The sequence below is a fragment of the Oncorhynchus gorbuscha genome, linkage group LG26 (genome assembly GCF_021184085.1).
Source record: "Oncorhynchus gorbuscha isolate QuinsamMale2020 ecotype Even-year linkage group LG26, OgorEven_v1.0, whole genome shotgun sequence".
NCBI classification, from domain to species: domain Eukaryota; kingdom Metazoa; phylum Chordata; class Actinopteri; order Salmoniformes; family Salmonidae; genus Oncorhynchus; species Oncorhynchus gorbuscha.
The window spans coordinates 35,662,233-35,678,733 of record NC_060198.1 but is presented as its reverse complement, the minus strand read 5'-3'; the positions used below and the strand labels follow the sequence as shown (position 1 = coordinate 35,678,733).

The 16,501-nt window shown below is 44.2% G+C and overlaps 2 protein-coding genes across 2 annotated transcripts; one reads left to right on the top strand and one right to left on the bottom strand.

Annotated features, from left to right (window-relative positions):
* Positions 1-1,445: 1,445 nt before the first annotated feature.
* On the top strand, positions 1,446-7,985 carry LOC124015731 (CCN family member 1-like). The gene is made up of 5 exons (XM_046331165.1): positions 1,446-1,670; positions 2,713-2,926; positions 3,576-3,980; positions 4,348-4,526; positions 5,843-7,985. The coding sequence occupies exons 1-5, from the start codon at positions 1,620-1,622 to the stop codon at positions 6,146-6,148; spliced, it is 1,155 nt and encodes a 384-aa protein (XP_046187121.1). The 5' UTR covers positions 1,446-1,619; the 3' UTR covers positions 6,149-7,985.
* Positions 7,986-9,128: 1,143 nt separating this feature from the next.
* LOC124015864 (ATP-dependent RNA helicase DDX39A-like) lies at positions 9,129-15,485 on the bottom strand. Its single transcript, XM_046331339.1, has 10 exons — positions 15,206-15,485; positions 13,984-14,196; positions 13,616-13,743; positions 13,235-13,511; positions 12,903-13,021; positions 12,639-12,770; positions 12,403-12,512; positions 12,069-12,213; positions 11,763-11,910; positions 9,129-9,349 (listed from the first exon to the last, which is right to left on the bottom strand). Exons 2-10 carry the CDS (start codon positions 14,189-14,191, stop codon positions 9,333-9,335), a joined length of 1,284 nt encoding a protein of 427 aa, XP_046187295.1. The 5' UTR covers positions 14,192-14,196; positions 15,206-15,485; the 3' UTR covers positions 9,129-9,332.
* Positions 15,486-16,501: the final 1,016 nt, after the last annotated feature.

The following is a 16,501-nucleotide window of genomic DNA, read 5'->3' as shown; positions in this document are numbered from 1 at the left end:
TAGCGCTTGATGGTTTTTGTGAATGCATTTGGAAAAACATTCAAAGTTCTTGACATTTTCCAGATTGACTGAACTTCCTGTCTTAAAGTAATGATAGACTATTGTTTCTCTTTGCTTATTTGAGCCGTTCTTGCCATAATATGGATATGGTCTGTTTACCACCCCTGCATTGTCACAACACAACTGATTGGCTCAAACATTAAGAAAAGAAAAGAAATTCCACAAAATAACTTTTAACAAGGCACACCTGTTAATTTAAATGCATTTCAGGTGACTACCTCATGAAGCTGGTTGAGAGAATGCCAATAGTGTGCAAAGCTGTTATCAAGGCAAAGGGTGGCTTCCTCAAAGAATCTCAAATATATTTTGATTGAACACTTTTTGGGTTACTACATGATTCCATGTTTTATTTAATGATTTTCATGTCTTCACTATTATTCTACAATGTATAAAATAGTAAAAAATAAAGAAAAATCTTTGAATGAGTGGGTGTGTCCAAACTTTTGACTGGTACTGTATGTTTGCATGATTGCTGTACAGTTTAACAGTGTGTCAGTAGATTGTGGTATGTGTGTCTACCTCTAACACAGTATGAGTGTGTAACGGGGCACACTATGCGGTCAAAGTGTGTTCCAGCTCAGGTAAACCCGAGAGCTTCCTGTGTCCGTGTCCATGGGAGCGAGCCCTGGATTAGCCCGACTGTTCTCACCTCCGTTCCGCTCTGCTTTGGTCTGGACTCACCACCACTGGACCTTTAACACACTCCCTCCTTCAATAAATGTCTGTGAGAGGAAGAGAGAGCGACGAATGAAGGCCACGTGGAGGGGCACCATGGGAACCTATGAGGAAGGTAAGATGGATGTTGATGACAGACAGGATATGGAAGGAGGAGAGAGTGATGGATTGAAAGGGGTTGTTATTGCTATCATTTTCACCATCACCTTTGTAGAGTTGTGCAATATTTTGGTATATCAGAGCTAATTCCACTGAAACGTCTACACGCCCATCTATATGTATACTTTATCCGTCTCGCTCTCCTCGTCAAGTATTTCTATAAAGAAGGGGACCAAATTCCTAACTGTTTTCTATGTCTGTTCCAGTATTAACGTAGCACACACTAGCCATTTGAGTATATTTATCTTGCCTTTCACAAAACAGCAGCTGGACAGAGGTATGCGTGTAAAACAACTTAAAAGCATCAATAATATTATTTTAATTCAAACATAAATAAATAAACACCAAACGCCAGGTCCTCTTTGGAATGCAGTAATTCCGATTTTTTATGAATGAACGCATTCATAGTTGGCCACGCCTCAAACCCCTCCCCGTTTGGAATACCCTGGCCTCATGCCCGCCTCTTAATTGGCTAGACCGACTGTGGTAGGCGGAGCTGCAACAAAAGCACGGGGGCAATATATAACGGAGCTACAAAAAGGAATCGATTGAAATGTGCAGGTGTTGATATTCTATGAAGAACACTACACATTAATTTTGGATTTACTGCGCCTTGTTTGACAGTTCCCGTTGTGGGGTTTTGTTCGTGGACTAAAGCAACAATTATCTTCTTGTAACAGTAGTTATATATATATATTTTTTTAATTCAATTGTCATTTGACAACATGAGGACGTTAATATTGCCTGTTCTATTTCAAATGACGACTATTGCCTTGGTAAGTGTATGAAATGTTTTTGTACTATTTTGGCCTCAGCCAAGCTTGTGTAAACATTGTAAATAGAAGTTCACGTTTGTGGTGGGTCTCCTGTCAGCACAGTGGTGGGTTGTCAACAGACAGCACCACCGACAAGCGTACTGGTCCTCTGTCTTCGGCGTAATAAGAAATACCTTTGGGTCTCTGAATATTGCGTTAATGTGAAGGCACTGTGAATTTGATGTTACAGTTGAGAAAATGCTGTCGTTTTACCTTTTACAGTGAACATTTATGGCCAGATGGGGACACCCCACTACTAAAATCTGTTTCCAGAAAACAGATAGGGTACTGTACTCTGTAATGAAAGTGATGTTGACCACAGTGCCTTCTATACACTAAGATAGTGAGAGACAGAAAGAAACAGTGTAGTTATCTGAATCTAATGCATGACATGACAGATGATGTCAACCTGACACCAGTGCTCATGTTTTACCTGGGTTCCTGAATATCATTGGAATATTGGACCACGACTGCCCTTTAAACCCCAGTGGTTCACAAGAATCCAATTAGGGCTCCCAAACCGAGATGAAGAGTGACACATTCAGGTCTGGAAATAGATGGAACCTGCTGTGTGGAAACCATTTAGACCCCACCACTCAATCCCCCTGGCTCAGGATGGCATGGCAGCAGAGGGATACCTTGGATAGTCTTATCCTGTAGACAGGCTGTAGACAGGCAGACCCAAAACCTTTTTATCAGGGTTATGGGGGGCTGTGGTGTTGGGATTCAGGGAGGGGGTCGCATTGAATTTCTCTTTCATCCTTGCCAAGAGGAAGGTGACGGCGACAGAGAGTGAGAAAGTGTACCAGGGGGTTGGTGCTGCTGGGTATTTAGTGAATATTTAAGCCAACCACACTTTGAAGATCTTCTGTGCTCTGTGTAGCCTGACCACTTGAAACAAACTGTTTCTCATTCTATTAATGTTTAGGCTATGAACGGCCCTCATTGAAATATTTTTGCAATCCTCTGTATTGCACCATTCTCTCCAACCTGCCCCCTGTAGGTGAGTGCTGGCTGCCCTGTGATGTGTGAGTGCCCGACTGGCCCCCCCTCCTGTCCCCCGGGGGTCAGCTCTGTACCTGACGGTTGTGGCTGCTGTAAGGTGTGTGCTGCCCAGCTCAACCAGAACTGTCACGACTCACACCCCTGTGACCACCACAAGGGGCTGGAGTGTAACTATGGCAATGACGTGGGCCACACTCATGGCATCTGCAGGGGTATGTAGAGAATACAAATGGGGTTGTCAGGGTTCATGAGGGTTGGGTTTAGCATGGGGTTGTATGGATTCAATGAAAAGTGAATGTTTGTCGTCTTTGAAATGGATCTGGGGTTTGAAACTGGTGCCATGTTTAGAAGAGCGAGCATCTTCCTGAGCCACACTGCTGAGAGCAGGGGGCAGAATGTATTTATCAAGCTCTGTGTCTTGCCGCATGCGCACACACACAGGGATATTTTTATGTGTGTGGGGGAGGGGGGTCTATATAAAGAGGGGTATTTGGGGGTGTTGTATGGAAGTCCCACAGAGGGACTGACATCGTAAACAAGTCAAAATTCCTCTCTGGACTAAGAATAGAGGCTCCTTTATAAACTAGGGATAGAGTGTCTGCCTCCTCTACTGTCATTTCACTTCCTACTTATCATACACAATTACTTCTGGACCTTTCTTGTTGATGTGCCCATTCTCTCTCTATTCCTTTTGTCTCTGTTGTTGTCCCTCTCCTCCACTTTGTTCATTACCTCACTCAACTTGAAGTCCTTGTTTTAAGCAATACAACCAAAGGCATGGCCATAGGCTAGTGATGCCTCAGATCCTTCTACATACAGACATTAAGTCTTTCCTTTTAAAAAATCTGTCTCCCCTAACAGCGAAGCTCGAGGGTCGCCCCTGCGAATACAGCGGACGGATCTACCAGAACGGGGAGAATTTCCAGGCTGGCTGCAAGCACCACTGTACGTGCATTGATGGGGCGGTGGGCTGCATGCCCCTGTGTCCCAGCCACGTGCCCCTGGCTTCGCCATCCTGCCCTGCCCCGCGCCTGGTCAAGGTGCCTGGGCAGTGCTGTCTCAGTATCGACTGCCACAAGGGCTCAGCCGTTGTACCCCCAGTACAACGGCAGCCACTGCCTCCAGCCTATCTGCCTTTCCCCTTCATGCCCTACCCTGCCTACCCCTACAAACCATACCACTACAAACCCAAGGATACCATGGGAAACGAGCTGGTGGAGGTAGAGAAGACGTGGGACAAACTGCGCGGGCCCAAGCACCTGGCGGGTAAGAGAGGATGCCGAGATGTTGCCTTATAGTTCCGTCTGTTTCCTCCCTGCAATAAAACACCATGTTTGTGTTTTAGCCCCCGGCTCACAAACAGACCCACTGTGCACTCCTAGCCTTTCCCCTGCATCTCCCTTTTTGTGTGCGTGTCAGTGTTTGAGTGCGCCATGTTTTCCACTACTTGTGCATCAGTGGCACACACACCACTCTCTCACAGCATATACCTCTGTCGTCCAGCTTTTCCTTCTCTGTAATCACCCTCCTCTATGCGTCAGTGTTGCCTGTTCTGTGAATGAGGCCAGTGTGCTTACATCTCTCTCTGCCTCTCCCTCTGGTCCTCTCTCCCCCACTCTCTCCTTCCGTCCAGCATGGAGGCAGTTTGGAGGGCAGTGTGTGGTCCAGACCACGAGCTGGTCCCAATGCTCACGCAGCTGTGGGATGGCCGTGTCCTCTCGTGTCACCAATGACAACGCCCAGTGTAAGCTAGTGAAGGAGACTCGTCTGTGCAACATCCGGCCCTGCAGCTCCATGTCCATCCCAATCAAGGTAAGTGTGTGTGTGTGTGTGTGTGTGTGTGTGTGTGTGTGTGTGTGTGTGTGTGTGTGTGTGTGTGTGTGTGTGTGTGTGTGTGTGTGTGTGTGTGTGTGTGTGTGTGTGTGTGTGTGTGTGTGTGTGTGTGTGTGTGTGTGTGTGTGTGTGTGTGTGTGTGTGTGTGTGTGTGTGTGTGTGTGTGTGTGTGTGTGTAGGGTCTAGAAACCATAAAGAGCAACTGAAGGCAATAAACAACTTCTCTTGTAGTAAACAGCCTATGTGGCATTGACTTTTTTTTTACGTGAAAAAGGGGGCCCTGGAGTAAAAATGGTTGGGAACCCTTGGGCTAGAAGAGTGAGTGTCTGTGTACTGTTTTTGGTAGAGTGAAAGTACAAACGCTTCCCACATTCTTACACACACACACACGAGACACCCACATCAAAGCACTCCTCCATGACCCAAATCTCATTCTCAGTCTCATTTCCTAATGAGAATTGAAACCGAGGCTAATTCAGGAAGTAGAGCCCACCTTTAAGGAAGGAATTGCAACGGTCACCATTTTGGTGTGGCAACCATTTAATAGTCCCCCTGCATTCATATATTGTAGGTACATGTCAATGCCTATATCCCAGTCTAAACCTTAAGAGACTGTGTGGACAGGGGTGTGCCCACGAGGTCACATCCATATTAATATCATTGTATTAAGTGCCCCTCCCTCTGGCAAGCTCCCCCAGTGTGGGTCTGAGCCCACTCTATTCACAGTACTGTTGCTTGTGGAACAAGTTCAACTGAACTGTGAATGGAAAAAGCATCATTATAAGACCTATAGACCAACAGTGCAAGGCACTAAATAGTTGTGACAGTGGAATGTAGAGACTCATATCCTTGAGTTCTGTGGGAGCTAACATGTAGCCACATCCACCATGCTACCAGCCTCTCCCACTCTGCCCAGGTCTCTGTGGGGTGATAATAGGCCCTTGTGTGTATGACGCAACGTGCTCTCTATTCTCCCACTCCCTCGCTTTCTCCCGTTTCATGCAACACCCTTAAACGCTCTCCACCACTACATCTCACCAGAGCAGTGATTCATTGATGAGTCTGGTTGTTAAGCACCAGTCTTAATATGTTCTCTCTGTGTTTTGAGAGTTATTGGGGCATTAATGTGATACCATGCTACCTCATAACTGTTGGATGCCCACCCACCCATACTGTCACCATGCCCCTCTCTAGCCCTGGTCTTGTTGTTTTGAACTTTCCTTGTGCCAGCATAATAACTGCAGTTGTGGTACACTGGGATTGTGACTAACCCAGGCTCTTTCTCTTCTCCATAGAAAGGGAGGAAGTGCTCCCGTACCCACAAGGCCCCAGAGCCCCTGCGTCTGTCCTATGCTGGCTGCCGCAGCGCGCGTCTCTACCGGCCCAACTACTGCGGCGTATGTGTGGACGGCCGCTGCTGCTCGCCCCGACACACACGCACCGCCTCCGTGACCTTTGCCTGCCCTGATGGTGAGCGCTTCGACCACTCCGTCATGTTCGTGCAGTCCTGCAAGTGCAGTGATAAGTGCAGTCATCTGAACGAGGCTGCCCTCCCGCCCCAGCAGTGGCTCTACGGAGACACACACAAGTTCACCGACTAGCGTCCCCTTCAAATCCCTCACTCGCTCCCCATCACTTTACCCCCCAGCCAAGCCCGATAGAGAAGTAGTCCTAAGAGTATCTTTGAGTAGACACTAGCCAGATGCAAAGATCACCCACCACCCTCCTGGAGCATGTTTTGGGAGGCCTGGGTGAAGGAATTTGATTGATTGATCTGCATTCTGGACAGAGATGAGTGACTAGTGCCGGCCTTAGAGTAGACACCTGGTCCATTGTGGTTCATCAACCGGAATCACCAAAGTGTGTAACTAGACAAACATGGATTTGTCCGGCCACCATTTTGTCACTCCCCATGCACTCTTGTACTCTGGGACTGAACCCGCACTGTGGGGACGATGGAGAAAGGTGGGACACACCCAATGCAGACTCCAACACAGCTGCTGCACACACCCAGTAGACTTGTGGACTTGGGATGATAAGGTGTTACATTTCATGGTGACTGCCAGCATAGGGTAGGCCTGTCAATGGCAAGTAGGTCTGGTTTGAGTGGAAGGAGAATCAGACAAGCAAAAAAACAGAATTACTTATCCTGTAGATTTCCAATACCTGCTATTTAGACACTAAAAGACACGTTTTTGTGGGATAAGAAGATGGAGCCTCCACAGAATGCTCTGGAAGGGACATTTGTATTTGTAATATTTATTGTGACAGAGATGACAGTGGTTGCCAATGAGAGAAGAGATGCTGCTATGTTTGGAACGGCATGACCGGAGGACCCTGAGAGAGATGATAAAACAGCTGAGATCTGTCAGCAGAGAGAGGGGAGTTCCAGGAAGTCTGGGACTTGACCCCTGGTCTCACCAGTGTTCACTAATCAAACAGCCACATTACCTGAGCAATAGTGGACGAAGACAACTCCCCGAGGAGAGATGTTATGGTTAGAGACAGACTGGTGCAGAACCTGTTGGCTGAGGCTTTGTCTGTGTGTGTGATAAGTCATTATTGCACAGTTGGACCAGTCTCCATTTCTTACTCAGCCCTGAAACAGTGAGACATTTAACATAGCTCCAGCGGAACAAGCCTCGGATTCTGGCATTGAGAAGTCGTGTTGCTGATTTGAAGCAAATTACAATCCTGACTGAGGGGTAGAAAGAACCTCAGCCACCCTCTGGTTTGTTATAAAAATAAAAATGCCTGCATATGAAGTAAACATATAATTTGTAACTAGCGGGCGGGACCGTTTCAGACTCAATCTGGCCTGTAATCTAGCAACTGATCCACAATACTCCACTAAACTCTTACTTGTGTTGCTTTATGTTTGTGGTGTATAAATCTGCTCTCTGCCATTGAAGGTTGACATGTCGACGATAACATCATGCTCATTAGACTGAAGCAGACATGAGGACACTACAAAGGGATCAGCACTACAGCGGTTAGACATTTCCGCCTTTGCATGGACATGCGTCAGTCTGTTATAGCACCTTGAAGAGATTAGCATAACATTTGTCTGAAGTTGGAGGTTAAGATTCTGTATTGGTGAGACATGGACCTCTTTAGAATTGCCAAATTCTCCCCTATTAGGACGGTTTGATAATTAATGCACCTTGTTCATGACTTTAGTCTGAGATATACCACTCAGATTAAAGATGCAATTCACATGCTTTTTTCTCTATGAAAAGTATTAGAGGATTCAAGTATTGAAGCCCATATGACATTGTAGTCCATGAGATATTTAACCTGCCTTGTATAAGTGTTGATTTGTATTTTTCTATGATTCAACTTTGTACAACTTCTAGGTTGGCACAGGCTTTCATAGTTGCCGCACACAGCCTGTTAGGTGATTGACTTTGTAAAATAAAAATGGATGTTCTGATTGATGGCAGTGTCTAACCACTCTTACCTATGTAGATTGTGATTTTAGAGGTCTTTGGTTTTATAACTGGACACTATGGAGCAGCCATAGATGCAACCTTTCAGTTTGCCACAGGCATGCCAATCAATTTGAGTTAACATATAATCAGTCCATGTACAGCTAGCACTGAGCAAGTCGGGGTTCTGTGATGTGGGCACAGCACACAGTCACTTAATCTCTATGCTTTATTGAACAAGAGATTGAAAACTTGAGGCAAATATCTGGTTTTGTCCTAACTTTGATTTACTGGCTGAGTTTATGCTGCATTAAGAAAGAAAAAAATAGTACATTTCACGAACATCCTGGATGTTGATGTATTACCTAAAACATGTGCACCCATTCAAAGTTCTGACTAGTAGAGTACAGATACAACCGGAAGTGACTTTCGTGGCAGGTTGGGAAATGGGTTAAGCTAAACTTTTTACCGTTTAGAAACGTCGGATTGCTTGCGAAATATGGCCCTCATCTTTCACCATCGAGAAAGTAATTCGATTAAGACGAGTTTCACAGATCTACACAGGTATGTATGGGTGCCTCTGTCAAAGCTACTGTTCCACATGGTCGGGAAAACGCTAGATAATCCGCAGTTACTCACCCGTCAATTGCCCGTAAACAAACACTAACATGGAGATAGGGTTAGCGTTCCCACCAGACCGCATTAAAAAAAAGGTATATTTAACCTTTGTTTTGGAAAATAATTTGGCTGATATGAGGTTATGCTTCCAAACCCATACCGCAAGCAATGCGTGTTACTGTTCAGACAGTCAGGGCTCTAAACAAGACACCGTCGTCCAATGATTCATGTAATGAAATCGTGGCATGATCAATGGCTATACTCCCTTTAGTCACAACCCTGTGTCATTAAAACTAGCTGGAGAAATATGGTTGTACTACTATACAGGGATGTGGCCAATTAGCATAAATAGGTTTTATTTGATAGATGCGTGTAAAGGCCCAACATTTTGTAAACTTGCATGCAATCAAAGCAATCTGAATGGGGAATTAATGGTCCTATTTAACTAGCAATAAAAAATAAAAAGTAACTTGAAGATTTGCATAATGTGCACATCATTGTAACTAACATGTAATCTGTCAATTAGACCAGGAACTGGAATTTTATAAAAAGTTTTAATTTCATTGACCACAACACAAGTTTAAAACCAGACAACCCCCAATGATACATTCAAATAAAAAAAATAAAAAATAGGGTAAACAGTCAAGGAACAGAGCTTTAAAATAAAACAGCGAGGAGGGTTTTTCATCCAAACAAGGACAGAGATTCAGGGTTATGGGACACTTCAGGGATGGAGGACTCATCTGGACTGCTCAACTAGAAAGAAAAAGTGGTGGGTGAGGAAGGAGAGAAGATACACTGTTCTGAAGACCATCTCCATAAGCAACAACTGGGCATTCCAGCTTTTCACACAGGTTAATATGTACGGGTTCACCATTCACTAAGACCTACCCAGTTCAGGGCTGAACCCACATTTGTCTTTATGGCACATAAGAAACCTGTGATTCATGCATGTCCCAGTGGACAAATCCACTGGAGGCCACAGGGATGGCACAGTCCAAGGGGATTGTGCGAGCGGCACAGAATGCACTTTCCCGCCAATTCATTGTGTGAATCATTTGCCCTTTGTTAGTGTCTATCAATTCCCCATCACAAGTAGTACATTTCCAGTTGATTCACAATTTCTAATCTACAATGTTTACCATCATTTCTGTTAATGTATTTACTATTACAGTCTTGTTCTCATTGTCAGTGCGCACAACCTAGGCTACACTTGTGAGAAACAACTTCAGATGTATTTAATTCCATTTACTAGTTGTCAATTTAGTAATTGTCTGTGGTTTAAAGCACTCCTGTCAATGTGGAATATAGAAGTAGGCATAAGGCTACCTGGCCTGCTTGCAAATGTAGACCTATAAAAACAAGCCCATTTGGAGATACGATTGCATTTCTGATTGGCGTAACTCACCACTAATGACTTGGGAGCTTTAAAAGTAACTTGTCACCTCAAACAGCAAGTAAAGTCTTAACATACATTGAGAATGACTAGTTACAAAATGTAGTTAAACTACTGAGTGAAAGGGAAAATTATCATGCTCTGATCTAGTGGAAATGACAAAAATAAGCCTTCCTGATTAACCTACAGTGGCTTTGTTTAGAGCTCACTGGTGCAGAAAAACAGGGGCCCAGAATATTTTATATCATGGTACAAGTTTGCTAGCGCACGCGTTGTGCTGGACCCAATTGATAATGTTTTGAGTTTGTTGCAGACAGGCCATGTGTAGCCAATGTGATTTATAGGATATTTATAAAATAGTGATCATTTGTTGGCTTTTTTTTACATAGTTGGCAATAGAAGATACTTGTATTTGTATATAATTTACTACCACTATTCCATAAAAAAAGTGCATATGAAACCCTCAACTGGCACACAAAATCGGTAGAAATGGACTAAATTCGCATTCCACGTGAAAAAAAAAAGTTGCCGACCCCTGGTGTAACATATTAGTGGCAACTTCAGCAGCATAATGGCAGAATCTGATGGTCAGGTACTGGATCACACCTGTTGTATTTGGCGCACGTGACAAACTTTGATTTGATATTTATTCAAAATGTGTGCTTAAAGCACGCATCAGACACTTCTCCTCCCTTGGACCGAATTCATCAATCAAGGTCACTGTTTAGTAAGGAACTCCACACCTGGTTGTTAAGGTCTTAATTGAAAGGAGAAACCAAAACCCAGCAGACACTAGGCCCTCCAAGGAATGAGTGACACCCCTGGCTTAAAGCATCAGATAAGCTATTTGGAAAGGCGGGGAAAAAATAGAAAAAAATAACTAAAATATCAACCAACAGGGCCTCCCGGGTGGTGCAGTGGTCTAAGGCACTCCATCGCAGTGCTAGCTGTGCCACCAGAGACCTTGGGACCAGGCTCTGTCGCAGCCGGCCGCAACTGGGAGGTCCATGGGGCTACGCACAATTGGCCTAGCGTCATCTGGGTTAGAGGGTTTGGCTGGTAGTGATATCATTGTCTCATTGCATACTAGCAGTACGCACTAACCAGGTCGCCAGGTGCACGGTGTTTCCTCTGACACATTGGTGTGGCTGGCTTCCGGGTTGGATGCGCGCTGTGTTAAGAAGCAGTGCGGCTTGGTTGTGTTGTGTTTCAGAGGATGCATGGCTTTCGAACTTAGTCTCTCCCGAGCCCGTACGGGAGTTGTAGCGATGAGACAAGATAGGAACTACTAACAATTGGATACTACGAAATTGGGGAGAGAAAGGGGGGGTAAATTCAAAAATAAATATATAATCGACCAAAGAACAGATGACTTGAGCGGCGAAAATTTTTGTGGAGGTCAGCCGTACGTGGCAGTCCAATTCTCTCTGGTCACCACCATTAATTACTCTGAGTTATTATACCAGGCAATTATCTTTGGGGGTTTCAATGAGCTGACTATATCCCCCTGACCCTTCAGGCCCAGCATTAGAGTACTAATGATTAACAGATGTTGAATACCCCAGACACATTGACGTTTGTTATGATAGCCAAGTCTATTTTAGACCCTCTTCACTACATTCACTCCCATTTAACATTGAATTAAACAATCACCAGCAGACAGTGACAGAAAGACATAACTATGACTCATCTTATAAGAATAACAAGTAATGTCAGTTTTAATGGAGAAACCTCTGTGGGAGGATGCAAGTATAAGGATAGAGAGAGCCTTACTGTAAGTGGAAATGTCGATCTCTTCTGGCAGCTCAGCCACATTGACCTCAAAGCGGTCCTGCACGTCATTCAAAGTCTTGGCATCTGTCTCGTCTGACACAAAGGTCACAGCCAGACCCTTGGTTCCAAACCGCCCAGCACGGGCCACCTGAGGGGCAAGGGTGTAAGATGGGAGTGACAACTCAAAATATGAGTCCAATGACAAGTTGATGAAATAGTCAGATGCAATCATCGAAATAGGTATTTGGAAATACCATTCACTACCAGAAGACAAGTGTTTGAGGCACCATCAGTTATGTGACTCACCCTGTGTAAGTATGTGTCTGAGTCCTCAGGCATGTCATAATTGAAGACAATATTGACCCGCTCGATATCCATCCCTCGGCCAAACAGGTTGGTGGCCACCAAGATCCGCCTTTGGAAGTCCTTGAACTGCTGGTACCGGGACAGCCTGGGGATAGACAGCCAGAGAGGATTAACACAGCTGCTATAGGTATTACTAGATGTAGAGGCTACCCTTTGAAGGAAACTGTGTTGAGTTAAATGAGGCTTTCAGCTGCATAAAAAAGTCAGCATTTGGGGCTCAATTTAATTGGAGATTTGTGAGAGAAAGGCGTGCATGTAAGCAACAGAGACAGACCTCTCCTCCTGAGCCATGCCCCTGTGGATGGCAATGGCAGGGAAGTTCTGTTCCACCAGTAGCTGAGAAAGCGCCACACAGCGCTGCACTGACTTGACAAAGATCACCACCTAGAGGTACACAGGTGACATTACACAGGTGACATTACAGAACTATAAACAAACATTCACAAGGAAACAGCACAAATATGACTACTTCTTACAGGGATAAAAATGATACAATTCGTGTTGGTTTACCTGGTTGAACTCCAGCACATCAAGCAGGTCAAAGAGCTTGCGGTTCTTCTCGCTGTCCTTCAGCTTGCAGTAGTACTGCTGCAGACCGTGCAGCGTCAACTTGGTTTCATCATCTACAAACACCTCCATGGGCTACAGGAGACAGAGCATGTCACTTCAGAACCACAAAAATCTCTATGAAGTCAATGCAAAGACAGTTGTTTGTAAAACAGCATTTGGAGTCCAATAACCACATGAAGTGGCAGTGCTACCCCCTGCACTCACATCCTGCATGAACTTGCGGCAGACCGGCCGAATCTCCTTGCTGAGGGTGGCGCTGAACATCATGCACTGCTTCTCATGTGGCGTTAGCCTGAAGATGTCCTGTACGTCACGCCTCATGTCTGAAACAAGAGAAATGGGAACCTGGATAAAACAGCAAAGTCTCAAACTACAACCCAGAGCAGCCAAGTACCCAGACATCCATTATGCTCAGTCTACATGTTATAACAGATTTCCACAGGGGTAAACCCTTGTTCACACATTACATTCAGGATTGCAATTGCTAGAATTGGGGGGGCAGGAATAAAAGGACAGTAATAATAAGCAGGACTCACCCAACTGCTCCAGCATCTTGTCACATTCATCCAGGACAAAGTGCTTGACGTTCTTTAGGTTGAGGGTCTTGTTGCGGATGAGGGCCAGGATTCGGCCAGGGGTTCCCACCACAATGTGAGGGCAGTTCTTCTTCAGCACATCCTCATCCTTCTTGATAGACAGGCCCCCAAAGAACACTGCTGCCTTGACTGTGGGCATGTACTTGGAGAAGCGCTCGTACTCTTTGCTGATCTGGAAGGCCAGCTCTCGTGTGTGGCACATTACGAGAACTGACACCTAGAGGAAAGAGTATTTGATGCTAATAGATCACTTGCAGGTTATGCATAACAAATATTTGAAACTTGATATTCCAGAGGCATTTGCAGAATGCAGACACTGACCTGTCCATCCACAGGCTCGATCTGCTGTAGTGTGGCAAGAACAAACACTGCAGTCTTGCCCATACCAGACTTAGCCTGGCACAGGATGTCCATGCCCAGGATGGCCTGAGGGATACACTCATGTTGAACTGGAAAACAATGAGACATTTGGTCAGTACACCATCTTTATCCAAACAAAAAAGCCATTGTTTACCATAACACACGTTGGAGAACACATGCATTGTAATTGACAAGAAAGTCCATCAACACCCAATGACTCAGCTATCTATACTCCTATACATGCACGCCATTGTATCCACAGACATGCCACTGCTATTCATGGCCTCCATTTATGCCACTCCCAGCACTCATCCACCCATTGCACTCACCTTCAGACGGATGCTCAAAGCCACAGTCGACAATCGCACGGAGCAGCTCTGGTTTGAGCAGGAAGTCTCTGAAGCCAGAGCTGTGGATGGAGACATAGGAGCCCTTCACCTCCTTCTTGCCTGCTGGGGCAGTGGTCTCTGGGGCTCCCTGGGGCTCCTCATCCTCTTCATAGTCCAGCAGCTCATTCTCAGCATCATTCTCAGCCATTCTGACTACAGAAATAATTTTTAGAAGGGGGGGGAATAATGGCTGTTCACACTAGTTGTCACCATTTGCTTTTGACTAAAGATTGTTGTTCCCCCCCCAGACCATATTCATATGTATTCAATCAGGAGATTTAGTGTTTAACAGACTAACATCGCCACTAACTACTTACAATGGAAATAAGCAATACTCTTTGGTAACCTTAGTCTACATCAGAGCCTTCTATAAAGTTAACATTCAGTAACGCCAAACCATCATAATGTTTAAATAAATCATAACGTTGACAGTTGCATGAAACGTCTCAAACTAGCTAAGGCATTACTATACAGTTAAGTTAAGTAGTTGGCTAACGTTAGTTGCAAACTACCCACGTTTTTTGTTTTCAAAATAAACACCTCGATTATGTATTACAAACAAAACAAGGGGCCATGGTTGCTAGCTAGCAAGCAATTTGCAATAAATGGTAAGAAACTAAAAGGTTCCGTCAACAAGGGTTGGGATTGGCTAGCTTCGTAGCTTGTTTACGAGTAAAATCAGATATATCGCTGGTAACGTAACATCCGTATAGCAATGCAAACTTTACATCCGTATAGTAACGCAAACAATGTCATGAATCGACTACCTTTGCCGCACACAGCTCACGCCAACCTAGTTAGCTAAATTACTAGCAGTTCTGGTAGCTAACGTTAACTAATAAAACGAGCAATGTAGCGAGCTATCGAACTAAGCCGACTATTGTCCAAATTACACAACATGTTCATTCACACGTGGCTAACTCCAATGCTTTGCACGACTTGGACCGGTTTTGGTTAGCTTAAGTTAGTCCTAGCCTAGCTAGCAAAATAGCCTTGGTTATTCCCAGATGCCTTGTTCAGAACTAGTACTGCTTATAATGAATTTGCCAAAATAATGCTTATCCGAAAACCATCAAAGGTTGTTGGTAATTTCTAATACAACTACAAGAACCAGAATATTCCAAAAAAGGACACAAATAAGCAATATTAGCTACCGTCTTACCTTACAACGATGTTACAATTCAACCTCCGAAAAATGCTCCTCAAAACCACATGGAGGAGGCCTCAGTTTATACAACAGGCCACAACTTCCGCTTCCACTAAATACAGCAATATCAATTGGTTTGTTTTACGTGTCAGTTTGACGAAACTACTCTTAATCGTATCACGATTGGCCAAGTCAAGCTGTCAATCATCAGTGACGATAGATGTTTTATAACTAACCAAGATAGCCCACAGACTGTCGTTTCCAATGGGAAATAGTGGGCAAGAGCCAAGCCGCTCAGAAGACAATGGACCTGATCGGACAGCTCAGAGCCTCAAGCACGAACTAGCGAGATCCTTTTAGCCTCTTCTAGCACGCATCTGCATATTTCCGTCAGGGAACGGCTACTCTGTGAAGTGCGCGTGTGCAATAGTTCGATTCGCCTTTGCTTCTAAACAACGCGTTTTTTTTACTTTGACAAATGGCAAAGTCTATAAATCTTAAATCGGCCTGTTGTCTTTCATTAATATTTTCGATTGCGTTTTCTATTTTGTAATCTAATACCTTATAAAAACGTATTGAGCAGAAGTAAATTAAGCCAATGAAAACAAATATAATTTTACATATATCATAAATGATCGCGTTTTTATGAAACTTATGATATAATGTTGAATCTAATTCAAAAATATTATGGAACATGATCCAGGAAGTAGGCGGGACTTTCATAGTTTATTACATGAATTCAGTCAATAAGTTTGACCATTATGGTCTTGTGTACAGTAGAACACACATACTTCATTTATTCAATAAAATGTATTTGTCCCGCAACGATTCATTGGAATGTGTTTTGTATTACGTTGTAGGTGTTATGATAACATAGTCCAAATCAGCACCAATAAGGGCATGCATGTACTGTAATTAATATTATTAGTCGTACAAAAAAAGGTGGACAAGTTTTTATCATTTCGATAGTCACAACAAAGTGCTAATGTTCTGAACAAGCACACTATTGTATTACTTTCACGTCAGTATTAGCTTCACAAAAGGTTGCACCCAATGCTAGTAAGATTAATTTGAGTTTTTTGAAGATCAAATATGTGCAAAACAAGTAGGAATAAATGTTAATGTTAATCTTATTGGTCGTTTAAGTCCTTTCAGTCTGTCCAATTTATGTCTTTCCACATGTACAGTTTAGGCCTTTAAACTTCATAAGCTCATTGAAGCTCAGGGTATTGTCCTCCTCAGACAAACAAGTCCCAGAAAGCCCAGAGTTTCAGTAAGCCTGTGGAGGGATCCCTGAGCTCCGCAGTGGAG

Excerpts from the sequence above, each read along its gene's own strand:
- LOC124015731 (XM_046331165.1), top strand. The coding sequence starts at position 1,620 with ATGAGGACGTTAATATTGCCTGTTCTATTTCAAATGACGACTATTGCC. Across the intron at positions 1,671-2,712 it reads AAATGACGACTATTGCCTTG|GTGAGTGCTGGCTGCCCTGT; the intron begins GTAAGTGTATGA and ends TGCCCCCTGTAG. Across the intron at positions 3,981-4,347 it reads CGGGCCCAAGCACCTGGCGG|CATGGAGGCAGTTTGGAGGG; the intron begins GTAAGAGAGGAT and ends CCTTCCGTCCAG.
- LOC124015864 (XM_046331339.1), bottom strand. The coding sequence starts at position 14,191 with ATGGCTGAGAATGATGCTGAGAATGAGCTGCTGGACTATGAAGAGGAT. Across the intron at positions 13,744-13,983 it reads CTTTGAGCATCCGTCTGAAG|TTCAACATGAGTGTATCCCT; the intron begins GTGAGTGCAATG and ends ATTGTTTTCCAG. Across the intron at positions 13,022-13,234 it reads CAAGATGCTGGAGCAGTTGG|ACATGAGGCGTGACGTACAG; the intron begins GTGAGTCCTGCT and ends CTCTTGTTTCAG.